At 54.4% G+C, this 21,638-nt stretch overlaps 2 protein-coding genes across 3 annotated transcripts in view; one reads left to right on the top strand and one right to left on the bottom strand.

The window, feature by feature from the left end:
- Positions 1-1,373: 1,373 nt before the first annotated feature.
- SLC15A3 (solute carrier family 15 member 3) lies at positions 1,374-16,526 on the top strand. The gene is made up of 8 exons (XM_055276985.2): positions 1,374-2,672; positions 6,766-7,055; positions 9,780-9,927; positions 11,462-11,572; positions 12,333-12,501; positions 13,978-14,136; positions 15,586-15,741; positions 16,237-16,526. The coding sequence occupies exons 1-8, from the start codon at positions 2,115-2,117 to the stop codon at positions 16,389-16,391; spliced, it is 1,746 nt and encodes a 581-aa protein (XP_055132960.1). The 5' UTR covers positions 1,374-2,114; the 3' UTR covers positions 16,392-16,526.
- Positions 16,451-21,638, bottom strand: part of TMEM132A (transmembrane protein 132A) — a 12,682-nt gene continuing 7,494 nt past the window's right edge. For both annotated transcript variants that reach the window (XM_055276895.2, XM_055276943.2), the window contains exons 7-11: positions 21,488-21,631; positions 19,863-20,065; positions 18,843-19,119; positions 18,164-18,355; positions 16,451-17,743 (exon numbers count right to left, since the gene is read on the bottom strand). In XM_055276895.2, the coding sequence (XP_055132870.2) occupies positions 16,703-17,743; positions 18,164-18,355; positions 18,843-19,119; positions 19,863-20,065; positions 21,488-21,631 (1,857 nt within the window). In that variant the 3' untranslated portion in view covers positions 16,451-16,702. The remainder of the gene's footprint in view (positions 17,744-18,163; positions 18,356-18,842; positions 19,120-19,862; positions 20,066-21,487; positions 21,632-21,638) is intronic.

The raw sequence follows: 21,638 nt of genomic DNA, 5'->3' as shown, positions 1-21,638 counted from the left end.
CAAAGCGGGTGGATCACGAGGTCAGGAGTTTGAGACTAGCCTGACCAACATGGTGAAATCCCATCTCTACTGAAAATACAAAAGTTAGCCAGGCGTGATGGCATGCGCTTGTAATCCCAGCTACTCAGGAGGCTGAGGCAGGAGAATTGCTTGAACTCAGGAAGCGGGGGTTGCAGTGAGCCGAGATTGTGCCACTGCACTGCAGCCTGGGCAACAGAGCAAGACTTGGTCTCAAAACAAACATACAAACAAACAACAAAAAAAAAAACCCTCACTTTTTTTGCTGGTATCTACAGTGCTTTTTTTGCTGGTATTTATAGCTTTTGTGAGACTCAGTTTATTTGGCTTTTAGCTTTCCTGATATTATTCTTACAAATTTTGCCTTGGGACACTCTTTCCATTCATTGATTCAGGCAATGCTTATTGAGCACCTACTATTTGCCAAGTACTGGGAAGCCATTGAAAATAAAACAGTGAAGAGTTAGAAAAGTTCTCTGATCTGATGGAGGGCCTATTCTACTGGTGCTAACTGAACAAGTAACATGTGCTCTGAAGACATTAAAACAAGACAAAATGATGGAGGATGCTGAGAATCCAGTAGGCAACTACTTAGATGGGAAAATCAGGGAAGGTTCCTACAAAGGAGACATATCTGCTGAAACCTCAATAAAGAGAAGCAGCCAGCCATGCAAGGATCTGGAAGGAGAGCAGTTATGGCAGAGGGGTCAGCAAAGACAAAGGCCCTGAGGCAGGGAGGAGCTTAGCATGGGAGGGGAACCTGGGAGGCCGGCTGGCTGGACTTGAGTGAACATGGGGCTGAGATGAGGTCAGAGGAGAGCAGAGGCCAGATCCTCCTGGGCTCCTAGGTCAGGGTGGGGCTGGTGCTTAGGAGTGCTGAGGCTGACTCTGATTTAGTCTGAGGTCGGTGTCCTTCTCAATCCCGACTCACTTGTGGTCCTCTATGGCCCGCAGTATTGTTGAAAGTGCCCCACTTCCTTCCTCACAGCAGCCTCTGTGCAATCCGAATTGCACTGTGAATTTCCCTGCCACTCAGGAGCCCGGGCAGGGCTTCAACCCCTAGTTCAGTTACCAGGAAGCAGTCTTTCTCCACCTTCTTGCCCTAGCCCCACTGGGTCTCAGTCTCTGCATCTGTGAAATGGCTGAGTGTGACCAAATGATGCAGTTAGCCTTTCCACTTCTTTCTACCCGTGGCGCCTTGGAGTTTTGATTGGAAGAGGATAAAGCAAAAGTGAAATCCTGGCGAGAAATGAAACTGAAAGAAAAAATTCCTCCTGGCTCTAAGGAGGCCAGCAGAGGGGGTTTGGGGTAGGAGGCAGAGGTAGAGAAGGAGGGAGGTTTTTAGAAAGCTGACCGGGCAGGAGCCCTGTGACCCAGGCTTTCACTTCTCCTAAACACCCAGTTGTGCCATGTGATGCAGGCAGGGGACTGCGGATAGGGCCAGTGAAAGGGGAAGCGAGGGGAGCCCAGAGTTTCTCAAGAAGCCGAGAGAGGAACAGAGGCTGAGCCTGGGGGGAGGGCTACAGGAGACTGAGAGGGGAGTGGAGGCAGTGGGGGTGAGGGGGACAGGGAGGAGGTGGAGAAGAAGGCAGGGGCAGCAGGGTGACTGGGGCAGAGGGAGCCCCCACCCCACCCCCAGGGCAGGCCAGGAGTCATAAGGAGAGGGGACAACAGGAAGGGGCGACAAACGGGGAGGGGAAAAGGGAGGCGGAGGGGCAGCGAAGTGAAGCAGGGAGGGTCGCAGTGTGAACAAGAGGAGTGGGAGGAAGGGTCAAGGTGGAGGGAGGAGAGGGGAGAGTTAGGGAGAAACAGCTGCAGAGGAGGCACGGGGAGGAAGCCTTAGGGGTGGGGGAAGGGAGAGAGGAGTTGAGAATTAGGGAGGAGGTTGCAGAGTCCGGGTAGTGAGCGGAGGGACAGGAAGGGTAGGGCAAGAAAAGGAGAGGGGACAGGAGGGAAGGGTGGGCCAAAGCGGTGAGAAAGGAGAGCCAGCCACTTGGGTGGGGGAGAGGGCCGAGGCCCGGGGGCAGGAGTGCAGGGCTCTGAGGCGGGGAGAGGAGAAGACAGGAGAGCCGCGGGGGGCCCAGCCCGGAGCCGGGATGCCCGCGCCGCGCGCCCGGGAGCAGCCCCGCGTGCCCGGGGAGCACCGGCCGCTGCTGCCTCGCGGCGCACGGGGCCCTCGACGGTGGCGGCGGGCGGCGGGTGCGGCCGTGCTGCTGGTGGAGATGCTGGAGCGCGCCGCCTTCTTCGGCGTCACCGCCAACCTGGTGCTCTACCTCAACAGCACCAACTTCAACTGGGCCGGCGAGCAGGCGTCGCGCGCCGCGCTGGTATTCTTGGGCGCCTCCTACCTGCTGGCGCCCGTGGGCGGCTGGCTGGCCGACGTGTACCTGGGCCGCTACCGCGCGGTCGCGCTCAGCCTGCTGCTCTACCTGGCCGCCTCGGGCCTGCTGCCCGCCACCGCCTTCCCCGACGGCCGCAGCTCCTTCTGCGGAGAGATGCCCGCGTCGCCGCTGGGACCTGCCTGCCCCTCGCCCGGCTGCCCGCCCTCCTCGCCCAGCCCCTACTGCGCGCCCGTCCTCTACGCGGGGCTGCTGCTCCTCGGCCTGGCCGTCAGCTCCGTCCGGAGCAACCTCACCTCCTTTGGTGCCGACCAGGTGAGTGGCAGGAGGCCTGCCCCGGCCGACTCCGGCGGGTGTGGAGGGAAGGAGGGCGGGCCTCCAGCGTGACCTGGGACAAACCATGTCCCCTGACTGCGCCTAGTTTCCTGATTTGAAAGAAGAGGGGGGCTAGCCCTTGCAAAACAGATGGCAACCGCAGTGGGAATAACCATGTTGCTTTTTTGTTTATTTTTTGAGACGGAGTTTCGCTCTGTAGCCCAGGCTGCAGTGCAATGGCGCCATCTCAGCTCACGGCAACCTCAGCCTCCCGGGTTCAAGGGATTCTCCCGCCTCATCCTCCAGACTGGCTGGGATTACAGGGGCCTGCCACCACGCCCAACTAATTTTTGTATTTTTTTTTTTTTTTTTTAGTGGAGGTGGGGTTTCACCATGTTGGTCTTGAACTCCTGACCTCAGGTGATCCACTTGCCTCGGCCTCCCAAAGTGCTGGGATTACAGGCGTGAGCCACCAAGCCCGGCAGGTTGGTCGTCTTTGAGCTACTTGTAGGCCCTATGCTAAGCACTCTCACTTTTTAACTAATTTAATACTCTTCACCACCCAGGATGTAGGAATTATTATGCCCATTTTACAGAGAAAGACACTGAGAGGTTTCATGGCATTAATCAACTTGTCCAAGGCGACATGGAGGGTCGAGGAGCCGAATAAAGGCAGCTGGACTCCAGGTCCCACCATGAGCCTTCTCTCTGTGTGTTATGGGGATGTGCGGGCAGGGCGGGAGCAAGCCAGCCTCTTCCTACCAGCAGTGCTAGAGGCTGTCAGGCCGACTTGCTTAGATCCCAGCTCTGCCCTTCACTAGCTGGAGGCACATGGGCAAGAACTCATTTATATCCTGAACGGGCTGCCTGGTCTTCTCCCTTAGCTCAACCTCTGAGCCTTGCTCCATTCCCCCTTGAACACAGCATGGCACGTAGAAGAAATTTAATAAATATTTGCTAAATGAATGAGTAAATGCCCAACAACACGGCTATATTTTGATAGCTGTTCCCAGTGGGATATTAGACAATAATTTAGACTAAAATGTAATAGTATTAAAATAACCACATACGGTGTAAATGAGCAAAAGCAGGATGCAGGACTGCATACAGATAGGACTGCAGCCATGTGGAAAGACGAGGTGTCAACGAAAGGAAACTGGAGAAAGATTGTCACAGTGGTATGATCAGGCCACTGGACTAATTGCACTTTCTTCTTTATTGTGTCAGTTTATCAAATGTTCTTGGATTGCACATATTACACTCATAAAGGGGACATTTTTCAAAAGGATCGTTTCATCCAGTTGGCACCCACAATTCAGCACCTGGCAGTTTCCAATGTCCTTGACAAGGACTCACTTGTCCAGCTTGTTTAGGATCCTTTGATGATGACTTCATGCCCCCAGGACAGCCCTGGCCATTTCTTCTTTCTTTCTTTCTTTCTTTCTTTCTTTCTTTCTTTCTTTCTTTCTTTCTTCCTTTCTTTCTTTCTTTCTTTCCTTTCTTTCTTTCTTCCTTTCTTCCTTTCTTCCTTTCTTCCTTCCTTTCTTTTTCTTTCTTTCTTCCCTTCTTTCCTTTCTTCCTTTCTTTTGACAGAGTCTCGCTCTGTTGCCTAGGCTGGACTGCAGAGGTGCGATCTCAGATCACTGCAACCTCTGCCTCCTGGGCTCAAGCAATTCTCCCTGCCTCAGCCTCTCAAGTAGCTGGGATTATAGGTGCCTGCTACCACGCTGGCTAATTTTTGTATTTTTTTGGTAGAGATGTGGTTTCGCCATGTTGGCCAGGCTGATCTTGACTCCTGACCTCAGGTGATCCACCTGCCTCAGCCTCCCAAAGTGCTGGGATTACAAGCTTGAGCCACTGCGACCGGCCAACCCTGACCATTTCTTACTTGTCGTTGACATTCTTTCAGACCTAGAGACCCCCAATATTTGTCAGTGGGAATCTCTCATCTTCCTTTAATCCTATTATTTCATTGACATCCCACTAGCACCCCCAACCCAGTACCCTTAACCTGTGTCATTGACCCTATTGACCTGCAGAGAGCCTCACCCATCCAGTACCCCCTGTGGCAGAACTGATCTTCTGGAGGCCAGGCCACTGAGCAGAGCCTCCCGTGGCACCAACAGTGACAGAAGCTCCTGTACGTTCTCCCCTTGGCTGGGCATGAACTTTGGGTGGAGCAAAGGCAGGCCACAAGGCCTCATGAAGTCAGGACCTGATCCCTAGGACAGTGCAGAAACACCAAAATGATTTGAGGCAGGAATGGACATCACTGGATTTGAGCTCTTCAAAAATGGCTCTGGCTGCAGTGAAGACAGCATATGGGTTAACAAGAGTGGGTACTTCACAACAGGCAGGAAGCGGCTGCAGAATTCAGGGGGGCAGTCAGATGGGGGATGTGGGGGTGGGTGGGACTGGAACCATCTGGCAACAGCTATACCCTAGGAGCTGTGTGTTTCACACACTTGCTGATTTCAGAAAGGGCCATCCATCACTCTCGACAAAGTGTCTGCTCATTCTAAAAGAACTCATTTATATCCTGAATGGGCTGCCTGGTCTTCCCCCTTAGAGTTACAATAGTCATATTCATTTACTTCCAATTAATAAATGGAAGTGGCTGCTTCTAATGGGACCTATTCAATTTTCTGCTTGAAAGTCTAGAGCGAGAATCATCAGTGAGCTGGCACGCCCCTCCCTCCCCATTTCCGGGAGGACCCCTCAGAATCTGCAGTGGAATGTGGGTTTAAGTGCATCTGTGTGGACTACAATTTTACTTTTGAAAAAGGAAAAATAAATACTTGTCTTTTCCCCAATGCAACTAGAGAAAGTAAAGTTTGACAAAATCGCCCTAGCTAATAGAAATATAAATCTCTAGGTGAAAGGCAGTAATGTATCCTGAGATTTGCAGGGGTATGGAAAGGGTGACTGGTTTAGCAAAGTAGAGAAGCATTTATTCTCTCCATTGAAATGGCCCCTAGTCCTCACTGCTTTTTTTTAAATGCAGATTCCCAGGTCCTGCCCTAGACCTGCTGAGTCAGAATGTGGGACCTGGGTCTGGGAGATTTGGAAGCAGCCAGTGCAGCTGACTGGGGCCAACAGACCAGAAGGGGCCTGGGGCCTGGCTGTTGCTGATTGATCCAAATCCTGGGTAAAGATTTTCAGCCCATCTGCCCTTGCTGGGAGGCCTGAAAAAAAATGTTTTTTTCACCAGGCCAGAACTCACTCTTGGGGCTGTGCCTGGGACCACCTCTGCCATATATCAGAGGGACAAAAGTTGGGTGAAAGGATGGGTCACAATAGGCTTCTCTGCTTGGCCCTCCGAACTGCAGAGGAAATTCTCGCTCAGACTTCTGTTCTTTCGGTAATATGCATACAACATTTTTAATAACGTGCAATAAAACTGAGATCTTATTGGCTTTTTTCTGATTATAAAAGTAATGAATAGGCCGGGTGCGATGGCTCAGGCCTGTAATCCCAGAATTTTGGGAGGCCGAGGTGGGCGGATCACGAGGTTAGGAGATCGAGACCATCCTGGCTAACAAGGTGAAACCCCGTCTGTACTAAAAATACAAAGAATTAGCCGGGTGTTTTGGCGGGTGCCTGTAGTCCCAGCTACTCAGGAGGCTGAGGCAGGAGAATGGCGTGAACCCGGGAGTGGAGCTTGCAGTGAGCCAAGATTGTGCCGCTGCACTCCAGCCTGAGCAACAGAGCAAGACTCTGTCTCAAAAAAAAAAAAGAATAGTGTAGGTTGCTCAGTGAAAGACAAAGGGATAAATCAACCAGAAATGAACAAGTGGCATCCGAGACATCCGTTGTATGTGTTCCTCTGCGACAATAAAAAAGCAGTGTGTGTCATGGGTATGCAAAAGCAGCTGGGCCAAATGTCCTGATCTTTAGCAAGTGACTCCTAAGAGAAGGATTCATTCATTCATTCAGCAAATATTTACTGAGCGTCTGTTTAGTGATCAGAGACTAGGAAAATGTCAGAACGCCCACCACCCACTGACCCAAGAAGTGTCTCTGTAGGAGGGACGGGTACAGAGAGTGCCCCAGACCCCTTTGGCCCTCACTGTCACTGCTTCCTGAATGGCAGGTGATGGATCTCGGCCGTGACGCCACCCGCCGCTTCTTCAACTGGTTTTACTGGAGCATCAACCTGGGTGCTGTGCTGTCGCTGCTGGTGGTGGCTTTTATTCAGCAGAACATCAGCTTCCTGCTGGGCTACAGCATCCCTGTGGGCTGTGTGGGCCTGGCATTTTTCATCTTCCTCTTTGCCACCCCCGTCTTCATCACCAAGCCCCCGATGGGCAGCCAAGTGTCCTCTATGCTTAAGCTTGCTCTCCAAAACTGCTGCCCCCAGCTGTGGCAACGACACTTGGCCAGGTAAGGAGGGGCTCTGGGTGCAGGGAGCCTCCAAGCCTGGAGAAGCACTGGATCGCTCCTGGGGAGGCATGGTCCAGGTTGCAGACATTCTGGTTCAGCTACAGTGATAGTTTTTTATGACGATCTGCTCTCCAGTGGGCCAGAGCTGCCCACTGTGACTGAAGATGGAGGTCAAGGTAGTGGTGGTGGTGGTGGTGGTGGTGGTGGTGGTGGTGGTGGTGGTGGTCGTGGTGGTCGTGGCGGTATTATTGGTGGCCATCTATGTATAGAATGTGTGAGGATGGGGCTGGGAGCAGTAGCTATCCCTCTAATTCCAGCACGTTGGGAGGCTGAAGCTGGTGGCTTGCTTGAGCCCGGGGGGTTCAAGGCCAGCCTGGGCAACATGGTGAAATCTCATTTCTACAAAAAAAATACAAAAATTAGCGGGGTGTGGTGGCGTGTGCCTGTGGTCTCAGCTACTCGGGAGGCTGACATAGAAGGATCAATCAAGTCCAGGAGGTTGAGGCTGGAGTGAGCCATGATGGTGTCACTGCACTCCAGCCTGGGTGACAGAACAGGAAAAAAAGAAAAAAGAAAAAAGAAGGAAGTGTGAGGATGATCAGCGTCTTGACAGTGAAGATGGTAGTAAGGATAAGGATGATGGTGTTGGTATCTACATTGAAGACACAAACATTGGCAATGCGGATGACAGTGGCATTAAAGGAGAGGATGATGGGGATGATGTTTCCAGTGAAGGCTGTTGGGATACAATGTAAATAATTCCACATTACCCTGTTACTAACCATCACAGTGTCTTAGGAAATAGGCCAAACTCGCTCCCTCTTCATTAGCTGACAACCAAGGGAGGAAGGTTCTGAATGACCTTGCATAGGTCCCATGGCTTCCTTGTGCCCCTCACCTTCCTAAATTAACTGTCTACTTATGGTAAGCAAATCTGTCTCCAGACCTTGCAGCCAGTTACAGCTCCTGTCAATAAGATCTAAATGAAAAAGGTGAAGAACATGCTTTCCCCAGTCTGGCATATTGCTAGAGGTTTGTAAGTTGTCAGGAGCCGAGAAGTGTGGTGCTTTTCGTTATCTATTGCTGCCTAACAAACCACACCAGAGCTTAGTGATTTAAATGACCTTTTTATCTCCTCTCCCAGTTCTGAGTGACTGGGCTCAGTCGGGCCGTTCTGCTTCTCGTGATGGCACTGGGGTTGCGTCATTTGGGACCTGGAAAGGGCTGGAACTTCTGAGTCTGCTCACTTACATGGCTGGCGGTCAATGTGGGCTGTTGGCTGGGAGCTCAGCTGGGACTGTGTGGACCAGAGCACCTTGGTTCCCCTTCATGTGGTCTTACCATGTGGCTTGAACTTCTCACAGCATCGTGTGAGGGTTGCAAGAAGAGGGAGCATTCCAAGAATGAATGTTCCGGCGGGGAAGAAAGCAGAAGTTATGGGTCTTCTTAAGGACCTTAAGAGGTGTTGAAGTCCCAGACCACCACTTCTGCTTCATTCTAAAGGTCAAAGCCGTCACAAGGCCAGCAGGGAAACAATGGCAGGGAAAGTAAACTCCGCCTGTTGGTGGCAAAATGGCAGCACACGCTAGGAAGGGTGGAGTTGACAGTGGCTGTCTTTGGAGATGACCACACTAGTATTGTCCCTTTTGGAATCTCAAAGGACAATGCAAGGCTCTTGGACAAAAAGAGATCGGAAAGCTCTCAGGACAAAGGGCAAAGGATAAAGGTTGCAGTGGTGATTGATCAATCCTTTCGCCTACTGATGTTCCCTCTACCCCCACCTCTCCACTCTCTACGCCTTGTCATGGAGGGAGAGGGTTGTCATGTTGACTGTTGAGGAGGATGGACTTGAGACAGCAAGTGGGGGGAATTTTGGTGTGTCAAATCTGTGACAGTGTCTGTCTCTGTGTCAGGCTTGGACTGGGACTCCCCTGGTTCCCATGGCAAATTGATGCTACGAGCCAAAAAATCCCTTCAGACTGTTTTCCACAGTCTCTGGTCTTACTTCCCTCAGGACTCAGAGGGGCCACAGCTCCAGAGCGGAATGAGTCTTGGCTAGGCACCTTTGCAGCAAAAGAGGATAGAATAATATTGGCAGTAGTGGTGCCAACATTGAAAAAGAGTGATGGTGATGGGAATGGAAACTCCGTGGAGGGGATGATTTTGCTGACAGCAGTCACCTTACTAAAGGTGATGATAGTAAGGATGCTGGCCTTGGCGATGGTGGCGATGGTGATGAAGGTGGTGCTAACAGCGGGTGGAGGAGATGAGGGTACTGATTTCAGAGATGTGCTGATACTGGGAGGAGGATTAAATTAGGGGGTGATGGTGGAAGTGAAAATGGTGGCCGAGGTGGTGGGGAAGATTATGGCTGCTGTGTTTGTTGTGTTTGCCTGTTTTTTGAGATGGAGTCTGGCTCTGTTGCCCAGGCTGGAGTGCAGTGGCACAATCTTGGCTCACTGCAATGTCCGTCTCCCAGGTTCAACCAATTCTCCTGTCTCAGCCTCCCAAATAGTTGGGACTACAGGTGCATGCCAAAACAGCCTGGCTAATTTTTGTATTTTTAGTAGAGACGGGGTTTCACCATGTTGGCCAGGCTGGTCTTGAACTCCTGACCTCAGGTGATCTGCCCGCCTCAGCATCCCAAAGTGCTGGGATTACAGGCATAAGCCACCAAGCCCAGCCTTGACTGCTGTTTTATCTGCTGCCTCCGGGGTCCCACAGAGACCGTCAAGGTGCCCGCCTGCTGGCCGACCAGAGGTCTCCCCAGCCAGGGGCTTCCCCGCAAGAGGACATCGCCAACTTCCAGGTGCTGGTGAAGATCTTGCCCGTCATGGTGACCCTGGTTCCCTACTGGATGGTCTACTTCCAGGTGAGCACCCCTGCCCTTTTTCTCTGGGGGCCTGCCTCCCCATTCACCACCTGAATGGCCTCAGTTCTCATCATAGAGGCCCAGGGCATGCGGAAAGGGGGAAAGCCTGAGAATAAAGCGAGGTGCTGCCCCGTACCAGCTAGCATGGGGCCTGGCACAAAGCCATCTCAGCAATCCAACTCCCTCGGGTGGTACGGCAAGAGGAACTCTGGAGACAGCTTCCTCCTGCTATACCACCTGCGGGAGTTGAATTACTGGGATGGCTTTGTGCCAGGCTAGGTCCTTGAATAAGTCACCTCATCTCTCTGGGCCTGTTTCCTCATGTGTACAACGGGTGGCTTAAACGAGACACTTTTCCAGCTCTGCTGCATTCAGATTGTCCGACTTGGTAGCTGAGGCCTAGAGAGGGTGTGTCAGTTGCCCAAGGCCCCACGGGCAGGCAGCTCAGGGGCAAGCTCACAAAAGTGAGTACTTTGCAACAGTGGTTCCCCAGCCTGGCTGTGCTTCAGAATCACTGGCAGAGCTTTTAAAAATATGCTGTTTTAAAAACAGATTCCAAGTCCAACCCCAGGCTATTGAATCAGAATTACTGGGGAAGTTTCTAGTTTAAGAAACTTTTCAGATGATACTGATACTCAGAGTTGAGAACTATTGCCTCCCACTCACCGTATTACTCCTCAGTGGGGAGGTTAGTGGTGTGTGTGTGCATGTATGTGTGTGTGTGTGTGTGTGTGATTGTTAGGAGGGTGGGCAGCAGCTTAACGCTAGCCCCCAGGCCATAAAGTCATTGCCTTCCATACCCCCTTCACAGGAACATTTGTTGGAGCTCCCAGCCTGCTACTTAGGGGCACACAAGAGTATGTCTATGATGAGACAGCGGCATGTGATAGGAGGGAGTCCATGGCTGATTCTCAGTCATGCAAATCAGATACCGACTTCCTTCCATACCAGTTGGTAAATGGCTGCTGCCCTGAGCAGTCCACATGCTCTCCCCTGCCCCGGCCCTTCCTGTGGGAGTCTCCTGGATCCTGCTCCATTATACAGCAACTAAAGGGGCAATGCCTGGTATGGGAGGTGGCCCCGGGCCCTGCTCCTGCAGCTGTGTCCAGAGCCAATTCTGGCAAGTCCATGTCTATGCAGTGCTTGTGTCAACCTGTGGGACTCAGCTTGGCTTCAGTGTCAGATGAGAACTCCCTGTGGGGGCAGCCATTATCTTTCCCATTCAGCGAACATTTATCCATGCTTACTCTGTGCTGGGCCCTGGGGACACAAATACTAGTCAGACCAGCTGTGCCTGGGCTCTGGGATAAGGCTGCATGCACTGCCTACAGGCCTGAGAGCAGAGCGCAGGAAGCTCCCTGCCCAGCCCAGCTACCTAGGAGAAAGGAGGGTGGGAAGGTGACTATCTCCCTGAGACTGGGAGAGGGGACAGCTGCCCAGCTGCCCTGTGCTACGGCACTGAGGAATGCCACCTGGGAGTTGGGAGGGGGCACGACCGGTTCTGTTCCAGCCTCACCCCCGTCTCTCTTGGCAGATGCAGTCCACCTATGTCCTGCAGGGTCTTCACCTCCACATCCCAAACATTTTCCCAGCCAACCCGGCCAACATCTCCATGGCCCTGAGAGCCCAGGGCAGCAGCTACACGGTGAGAGATAAAGCATGTGTTCGGCACCCAGTTCAGCCAGATAGTGGCTTCCTCTGAGAAGAGGAGGAAATGAAACTGCCTTCACACTCCCCTTTCCTGGCTGCAAGGCAACGTCAAGATACAGGAGAAGCACCTGGAGGGTGGGAGGACTTGTGTCACAGCGCAGGGATCCTGCCAAGATGCTCAACTGCTTGAAAGAATTCAGGCCAGCTGCACACCCCCATGCTGCTGCTGTGAAGCAGGTCTCGCTGCCTAATTTGCACCCTCAGATCAAGCATACTCAGGTCCCTTTTCAGCTCTTCCTTGTCCACTCTTTCTCTGGGACCCTTAGATACCTAGATCTCTGCCTTTCCCAGAACTTTCTAAAGCAGTTCCTTGGCATTTCAGAGACTCATGAAATGAATGTTCTGCAGAGCTGGCAGATAAATGAGAAATTTGCCATTGTACTCCATTTCCTTGCCCATGGCAGACATCACTAGTCAATCACTTTTTTTGATGAGTGACTTTTTTTATGCTGAGCCCATAAATGTTCCATAATCAGCCACTACCAATTGATAAAAGTTAGAATACAAGAGGAACATATTTGCCATCTCTATATAATCCCACTCCCTGGTTACACAGCTGAGGAGCGTGAGTTCCAGAGAGAGGAAGGAGCTGGACCCCAGGGTCACCCAGGGCCAGTCTAGAGTCCAGGTCTCCTGACTGCAGCCAGGCTCCTTGCACTCTGCTAGCCTGCCTCTCTTGACTTCCTCCTGCCCAGATCCCGGAAGCCTGGCTCCTCCTGGCCAATGTTGTGGTGGTGCTGATTCTGGTCCCTCTGAAGGACCACTTGATCGACCCTTTACTGCTGCGGTGCAAGCTGCTTCCCTCTGCTCTGCAGAAGATGGCGCTGGGGATGTTCTTTGGTTTTACCTCCGTCATCGTGGCAGGTGTGCAGAGGGGTGTGGGGCAGGGGGCTGAACTTTGGGCTTGGGGAAGTCTGCTTCCACCATGGGCTGATGCTGAAGTGGTAGCCTGGGCCAAGTTCAGCCTCTCCCAGTGGGCGTCAGTGTTGGCTTCCCAGAAGTGCAAGCTGAAAGAGACCCTCCTATCTAAACCAGCTGCCCCTCATTTTGACAGAAGAGGAAACTCAGGCCAAGAGAGGAATAAATATTTTCCCCAGTGAATTATAAGCTCCTTGAAGGCAGAGATTGTTTTTCTTTTTTATTCACTGCTATGAACATGCACGTGGGCCCTCCATAAATGTGTTGAATGAATTTTCCACTTAGTGGCAAATGAAGACTTAAAAAAAAATTATCTTCCTTCTTCCATTTCAAAAGGATCTGAAGCCATTTGTTACAAAGTGGGGGTTGGTGGGGTGGGGGGGATCCAGCTAAAGAAGTCTTTCACACTGTTGCACAAACCTGAACCCTTTTTACTTAGTAACTTTATGACCCTGAAGTTCCTTAGAGTCTCTGAGCTGCATCTTTAAAATGGGGACAGGTGTCATTCGGACTCTGAGCAGGGCTCTGCCCTCGTGGAGCTCAGTCTGATGGGGGGTGTTGTGAGGATTAAAGGAGATGAAGTCTGTAAAGCACTCAGTAGTGTGCCTGGATCACCAGTATGAGCTGGAGAGATGAAAGCTCCATAAACGGTATTGTGTTGAAAATGTGAAAACCCAACTAGATTTTATTCCAGCTATATCCTTAAAGCAGTTTGTCCTATTTTATCCTCACAACAATCCTGGGAATGTTATTCCTGCTTCTTGCATAGGGAACTGAGTCTAGAGAGGTTAAGTGATTTGCCCAAGGTCACACAGCCAGCCAGGCTGGGAACCCAGGTCCCCCAACTCCATGTCCAATGTTCATTCCACTAGAACACAGCTATCTCCCAAGCAATGCAGGAGAAGGAGATAACATAGTTAAACTTGAAAGCCAGGTTAGAAACACTACAGCAATACTTGACGTTGCAGTAGAGAAGTCATGTGATATCATGGAAAGTAGGCCAGCTTTGAAACCAGACATACCAGAGCTCAAATCCAGCCTGACTACTTATCAGCTGTGTGACTGTGGGCTAGTTGCTTAACTTTCTAGTTAAGCACTTGAAAATGCTAGTTATTTCACTCGCTTCACCAGCAAGGATGCATAGTAAATGCCTAGCACATAACAGTTTCTCCACTAATGAGAGTTGTTACCGTTATTGAGTGCAAAACTCAGCTCGGAGCTTCTAGCAGCCAAGACCAAAAGGGAGGAGTTGGTCACATCTTGGCCCCCTCCTCCACCCCCCAGTCCAGTATTCTTTTCCTTGCCTGCTGCTCAATCTTTGGCTACTTCATGAGTACCCCATTCCCACCATGTACAAGCTCTTCTGTGGGCTAATCTGCCTGGGGTGGGCCTGACTAAAATCCCCCTCTGCTTCTCCACCAGGGGTCCTGGAGATGGAGCGCTTACACTACATCCACCACAACGAGACCGTGTCCCAGCAGATTGGGGAGGTCCTGTACAACGCGGCACCACTGTCCATCTGGTGGCAAATCCCTCAGTACCTGCTCATCGGGATCAGTGAGATCTTTGCCAGCATTCCAGGTACCCTGGATCCCCTCCCCTGCTCCTGCACCAGTGATGGGCTCTGCCCAGTGGCACCTCAAAGTCAGGTACCCCAGGGATGCAGCCTCCAGGGCCCATCTGCATGGAGGAAGGCATTGTTTTCTGACCAGGGCTCATTCACCCAATGGGGGTCTATTATTAGCACCTGGTTCAAGTCAGCCACTATGTGATAGGCACCGGGGATTTGGAGGCGAGCAAGGCACTTCCCACACCAGCTCTCCACGTATTCCCCTGGTGCCAGGTTCTCCACCCTCTGTGTTTTTGAAGTTGCTATTCCCTCTACCTTAGATTGAAGGTGAACTCCAATTTCCCCTTCAATTCTGAGCCTAAATACCAAGGTCCTTGGGCAGAAGGGGTCCTCCCTTCCCACCCCGTGTTCATCTCTCTATCATAGCACACAGTACTCTGGGTCACAGTAATGGATTTCTATGTCCTTCGCTCCCCACACTCCCAACCCCCTTCCCCGGGCTGGGAGCTAGAGCTGCAAGGCTAGGGCAGGCCCTTCAGGCAGCAAAAAAGCAAGGGCTTCCTCAGCTGCAGGCCCAGGGCTAGGCTGGATCAGACATAAAGGAAAAACTGACCCTGGGAGCTCACTCAGATGGGGAGAGAGTCAGGCAGTGAGCCAGTGGATGCTGTGGAAGTCAGGGCAGAGTGCGGTGGGAGCCCTTAAGCATGGAGGGGAGGCGGGCAGGTGAGTGGGTAGGAGGAGGGATCTTACAGGCAGAGGGAACAGCATAAGCAAAGACCCAAGCCTTCGGGAAGTGTGGGGGATAGGGCTGGAGAGGCATGGGAGGTGCAGGGAGCCGAAGTGTCGAAGGGTTTTGTGCGCTGAGCCTGCACCTTGGGAGTTCTCCTGAAGACAACAGCGCCCCTCCCCTCCAGGGGGTTTTGGCCGGGAAAGGACCCCATCTGAGGTGCTTTAGACAGATGCTCCTGGCTGTGTGAGGAGGACAGGAGTCAGGGGAGTTTAAGAGGCATTTGCAGAAAGTGACCAGGGCTGGGGTTGGACCCAGGGCAGAGGGAACAGAGAGAAGGACATATATTTAGAATAGATTTCAGAGGTTGTATCAAAACAATTTGATGATGACATTGAAGGTGGGCAGAGAGGGTGGGGAGAGAGAGGAGGTAAAGATGGTGCTGTCACTGAAATGATAGACCTAGCAGGAAGGGGAGCGGGGGAGACAGAACTATTGGGGCAGCGCATGGAGCACCCCGGTGCAGGGGTTCAGCCAGGAGGCAGGTGAGTAGGGCAGAGGGGAAGGCAGCATGGATGCATGGGTGCTGACTTTGCCACTGAGTGGACAGGCATCCAGGGGAAGCCTGGAGGGTGGCTTGGCGGAGGCAGGGTCGGGGGCAGCAGGCAGGGGCCTGGGCCTGTTCTCTGCACCTGCACCAGCCCCTGAGATCGTCTCTGCTCCCTCTCTGCAGGCCTGGAGTTTGCCTACTCAGAGGCCCCGCGCTCCATGCAGGGCGCCATCATGGGCATCTTCTTCTGCCTGTCGGGCGTGGGCTCACTGTTGGGCTCCAGCCTAGTGGCACTGCTGTCCTTGCCCGGGGGCTGGCTGCACTGCCCCGAAGACTTTGGTGAGTATGGGGCCTCCCCAGGAGTGGGACATGGGTGGAGGGAGGCTTGGAAAGGAGGTGGCAACTGCTAAGTGCTTTGACTCTGGGCAGAAGCAAGTAGAAGGCTAGACTTGGGAGAATGGGGTTCCAGCCCGGGCTTGGCCAGTCACCCACAGTGTGGCCTCCCTCCTTGGGCCTTTGTTTCCCCAAGTGTTGAACTTAGTGGACCTCCAAGGCTCCTTTCTGCTTCTGGAACTCTGTCATTTCTGGCTGAAGGGTTACCTTTCTCATGGTGTTTGTATTTCACACCCCCTTCTGAATAGCTGAAGAGGAATTGTAGACACCCCTGAAGATCTTCAGGAAGTCAAGCATTAGTGGGTGTCTGTCCAGTGTCTTCAGATCCCACCACTGCCCACATGGCCTCAGTTGCCAGCCCCAGGGCTGGGACACGGCAGGCACAGGGTGCAAGACAGAGGATCCCAGTCCTGACCCAAATCTAACCCCTCCTTTCCCCAGGGAACATCAACAATTGCCGGATGGACCTCTACTTCTTCCTGCTGGCTGGCATTCAGGCCGTCACGGCTCTCCTATTTGTCTGGATCGCTGGACGCTATGAGAGGGCGTCCCAGGGCCCAGCCTCCCACAGCTGTTTCAGCAGGGACAGGGGCTGAACAGGCCCTATTCCAGCCCCCTTGCTTCACTTCACCGGACAGACAGCAGCAGTCCCAGCTCTGGTTTCCTTCTCGGTTTATTCTGTTAGAATGAAATCGTTCCCATAAATAAGGGGCATGAGCCCTTCCTCACGACCATGGTCCATGACAAGGGGCAGGGCAGAGGGGGCCTGGGTGGGAGTCCTTGCGGGGGACCAGGCAGGGGACTTGGATCAACAAGCACCAGATGAGCGGCGGGGGCAGGCGAGAGGCTCGGTGGGACCTCCACCCTCGTTGCCCCAGCTGGTGGCTGACCAGGTGGCTGTGGAGGGTCAGGAGCTGCCCCGGATCCTCTCCATGTAGTTGCGAAGCTCCTCAGGGTCCTTCAGCCCCATGTCCTCACACACCCAGCGGATGTCCTCCTCGCCTGCCACAAGGATGGACTGCACAGCAGGGGCCCCTACAGGCTCCTCAGGTGGCTGGGCTGGAGGGGCTGGTGCAAATGTCACGAACTCTACTCGCTTCCGCCGCCCCCCAGCCTCCTTTCGGGTCAGGGTGCTCGAGGAGCTGGTGGTGCCCCCAGGAGGGCCAGGGGCCAGGGTAGGGGCCTCCCCTCCTCCCCCACTCTCACAGGGGCAGCCCCCCTCCCCCTTGGGCGGGCCAGGGGACTGCCGGTCCAGCTGGCGGCTCAGTTCCTCCTGGTCAGTGCCCAGCCAGACCCAGTTGTGGGGCTGGGGGGAGGTGGGGTCAGTGGCATTGTCGGGAGGTTCTTTGCGCTGATAGCGCAGGACGAAGACCACACCATTGACCAAGAAGATGAAGATGGCCATGCAAAAAATTCCCAGCAGGGCATACATGCCCAGCTCTAGGTCGGTGACATGCTGAGGGGCAGGGACCATCTCCTCCTCCTCTTCCTCCTCCTCCTCCCTGGCTTCGGTCTCCTTCCTGGCCTCCTCCTCTGCCCGCTCAAACTTGCCCCTCACACCTATGTTGCCCCCGACACTGCCTGCTGCCTGTTGTTCACCACCCATGGTAGCTTCTGTGGCTGGTGGGCTCCAAGCAGGGCTGGATGGGAAAGCAGGGGCTGGAGTGGAGGCAGGGGGCAGCCCCAGCCAGGCGGTGCCAGAGGCCAGAGGCACACGGTGACGGCCCCGGCGGCAGGGCTCGGGCGGGTGCAGAGCCACATGCAGTGGCAGCCCCTCGGCGCCTGCCCCACTCACCACCACCCCGAGCTGGGCGCCCTGCTCCTCAGCTGGCAGGATGGCACCAGGCTCCTCGGCTGAGACGGACAGTCCCAGGTCACGGCGGTCGTAGAGCTCAGCCGGGACCACAGTGTGATCAGAGAAGGACAGCCATAGGGAGAGGGCCACCTCCTGTGGGGCACACAGACACAGGCAGAGACATGCGAGGGCACGCACGCATGCACAGAGAAACCACTCCCACAGAGACAGGCCACATGGAGGAGAGACCAGAGAGAAAACAGAGACACAGGCAGATAGACAAAACACAGGGAGAGAGGGGACGCGTGTCAATCACCTGTCTGCCACTCAGCCCTAGGGTCTGAGTTATTGGGAGGGTCCTCAGTTAGAGCCTCTAACCAACCTCCCACTGCCATACTCCAGCCACTGCTTGATCACCTCCAGCTGCAGAGAGCTCACTACCTCACAGAGTCAGTCCTCACTCTGAAAACCCTAAGGGGTGGAGGTACCAGGGTCCCCTTCCTCCCATCCCCCTCTACCATAAGCCCCCATCTGGAGATGTTGACCTCATCCCCCTGACCCCCCAACTGTCACCTGCTTTGGGGCGGGAAGGGCTGACTGTGCCCAGCACGTGGCTGTGACCTCCCCGGGGTGGGCAGTGCCCCGGCTCAAGGTCAGCGAGATGCCCATCACTGGCTGCACCCTCAACTCCAGCACTGAGACCTTGTCGTCCGTCACAGCCAGCGCCTGCTCCCCCAGGATGGAGTCAGACAGTGGGGAACGCACCTGAGGGTGGAAAGGAGATGGAGGTGGGGGGGCCTTCCATACAGACAGCCCCCACCCAGAGGGAATCGGGTGCTCCCAGCACCCTCACGGGCTGCCCTCTGGAGGTGGGGGGGTCTTCGCCATGGACAGCCCCCACTCAGAGGGAACTGGGTGCTCCCAGCAGCCTCATGGGCTACTCTTCCTCTACTTTTTGCACCCCAGTGCATACCTGGACCCCAATCCCACACCTAGGGGGCAGTTCCCTTTTCCCTCAAGACCTGGTCCCCACATTACACACACCTCAGCCCTTCATAGCTAGAGGGCTTCCCCCCTTATGCAGCCACCACATTCTGAGCCTATCCCCAATCCCACTGCACTCAGACCCAGACCGCACAACTCCCCCACACACTATGGGCTCTTGGCACACTCTTCACTCCCACCCGCGAACATTTTGGGGGCCCCTCCACCCTTCTTAGGGGGTCTGCTCTCCTGGCCCCCGGCTGCTTACCTCAATGGAGGTGACACCGGGCTCCCGGCCCACCAGGACACGGCCGCCCTCCAGAGAGGCTACACGCGGGTCCAGCACGCGGGCGTGTGGCGCCACAAGGTGGGACACGTCTAGCAGCCAGTCGGGGCCAAGTAGGTGCGTGAGGCGGCGGCCGCCGTCCAGCGGGTGGGCCGCGAAGGGGGCGAGGAAGCGCACACCGGCGCGCTGATACTGCAGGTGGCAGCCGCGGGCGCGCCGCTCGGCCTCATCTGATGCCTCTGCAGCGGGTTCCGCAGGCCTGCAGGGCGGGGAGGCCAGGACTGGCCGTCAGCGCTGCGCAGCCCCAGCCTGCCCGGGGCCCAGTGCTGGAGACCCCCCAGCTCCTCCCCGGCGGCTCCTAATCGCCAGCAGCTCCTGTTTCTCAAACGCAGAGATCGGCCCCTCTTGGGGTCAGGCCCTTCCACCCGCAGGCGAGCCGCCCCAGCCCACTCCCGACTGGCGCTGTGCCTCGATCACCGCTCTTGCTCCCAAGTGGACCCCAGGGGAGACGGTCTCTTAAGGGGACCCTGGGGGCGCTCACTCTCTGAAGGGCCTGGAAGCTAGATTCCAGAGGCGTGGGCCACCTTGCCTGGGTTTTGGGGAGCCCCCCTCCGAGGGTGTTCATTTCCTGAGCTCTGTGTCATCTTAGGCTCTGAGGGTACGACCAGCACAGACAGACCCCGGCGTCAAGGGGCTGACATTCTCGGGGGAGGAGCGTGGAAAGGATGGACAGGCAACATTAACCAGTACTGATGTAAATTAGGAAGTGGAGGGTGCTACCGGAGAAGTGAGGCAGGGAAGGAGGAGAGGGATGCAGAGGTCAGCAATTTCACAGAAAGCGGTCATTGGTTGGGCGGTCTAGGGTGGAGGTGGACAGAAAGAACCGCAAGCAACAGGGCAGTTTTTCTGACCCCGACTTGGGCCCATGGCTGTGTCCCCTGAGCCCTCTCCGTCCCAGTGTGACTCGCCAAGGCCTGCCAGCTTCCTCAGGCCTCCACTCACCCTTCGGCAGGGCCAGGTACCCTCCAGCCGCGGACCTGCTCGAGGGTGGTGTCGGTGAGCTCGATGCGCAGTGGTAGCAGCGGGGCCCACACGGTCAGCCGCAGCGAGGCGCGGAGCCGGCGCCACCAGAAGTCCACCCGCACCCCCCGGGCGCCCCGGCTCTCCTTGCCAGCCACGAACACGGCATCACAGGCCTCAGACACCTGTGGAAGGGCAGAGGGCAGGCGGGCGGGCTAAGCCACTAAAGACAGGTGTGAGGCTGGGCCCGGTGGGTGGCTCATGCCTGTAGTCCCAGCACTCTGAGAGGCCGAGGTGGGTGGATCGCTTGAGTCCAGGAGTTTGAGACCAGCCTGGGCAACATGGCAAAACTCCCTCGCTACAAAAAATACAATAAATCAGCTGGGTGTGGTGGCACGTGCCTGTAGTCCTGGCTACTGGGGAGGCTGAGGTGGGAGGATCCCTTGAGCCTGGGAAGCTGAGACTGCAGTGAGCCAGACTGTACCATTGCACTCCAGCCTGGGGACAGAGTGAGACTCTGTTTCAAAATAAATAAATAAATAGATTTAAAAAAAAAAAAAAAAAAAAAAAAAGGCATGGGCCAGAAGAGAGCAGCCCTAACCTCAGGCCATAGGACGGGCTCCCCCTGAGTTCAGCTCTGTGTGTCACTGGAATGCATGTTGCAGCAGGATTGTTGGTTAAGCCCCTGTTCCTTGTTTAACATTTTACTGTAGGGGCCATTCCTTGAGGTTCCCTGGGGCTCAGTCAGGGGAACTGGCCATTGCATACCAGTCTTCCTCCTAGCAGAGCAGGGGTGTGAACCCAAAACTTTGGCTCCTTATTCATGCTGGCCTTTGACATTGCTCTTGGAGCCACCTGGCAACCAGCTACAGCCAGGTAGGCAGAGGTGGGGCAAAGCAGATCTCCCCACCAAGGCCCTCCAGCAGGAACCACACACATTTGAGCAAAGGGTGCCACAAGTGGGGAAAGGCACCTTCTCCCTTCGGGTGGCTGGGATTTGCATACATGCAGGCTCCATGCTTCCCCACTTAGAACTGAAGTTGCTCTACCACCCACCTTTTTTTTTGCTTCACAATCACCAGTAATAATAATAATAATTTTTACCATTGTATAATTATTACATCATATTATAACAGCAATAGCTGCCATTGTTTCAGCCCCTGCCATCTGCCCAATACTGTCCTAAGGTGCTTTTAATTCTTACAGCAACCCAAAGATACGTTCCCATTTTAAAGTTTAGGTAATGAGGCTCAGAGAGGTTAAGAGATCAGCCCATGATCACACAGCTGGTTGACAACAAAGATGTGTTTCAAACGAAAACTTTCTGATCCCAAAGTACGTGCTCTCAACTCTCTCAGGCCAGCTCACTTGCCAGTGCAATAATGAGCGTGAAAGTGTCTAAGGTGGGGGAGCTGTTAGGGTTACTTGACTCGGGAAAGAGGTGGCTGGAACAAAAGAAGTTGAAGCTGTGGTTCCTCCCATGAGGTTTCTGGTCTCAAGAAGAAGCTGTTCTCCTGGGGACCCACATGAGGAAGGAGGAAAGGTGTGCGTGTGTAACTGTGCCCACACGAATGCAGACTCACATGAGCTGGGCACCTGCCACTCACCTGCAGGACCTGTGTGTTGGCCGACTCACAGCCGACATGCTCTGTCACCTCCACCAAGGCCCCCCCACCATCCACAGTGACAAGGCGCACAGGGACACGCTGGGGCACTCCAGTCAGTGGTGCTGTATTCACCAGCTCCTCAGCCTGGGGG

This window comes from Symphalangus syndactylus, chromosome 1, assembly GCF_028878055.3.
Source record: "Symphalangus syndactylus isolate Jambi chromosome 1, NHGRI_mSymSyn1-v2.1_pri, whole genome shotgun sequence".
NCBI lineage: Eukaryota > Metazoa > Chordata > Mammalia > Primates > Hylobatidae > Symphalangus > Symphalangus syndactylus.
Note: the sequence above shows the minus strand (reverse complement) of the source record. Positions and strands in the feature narration are given on the sequence as shown.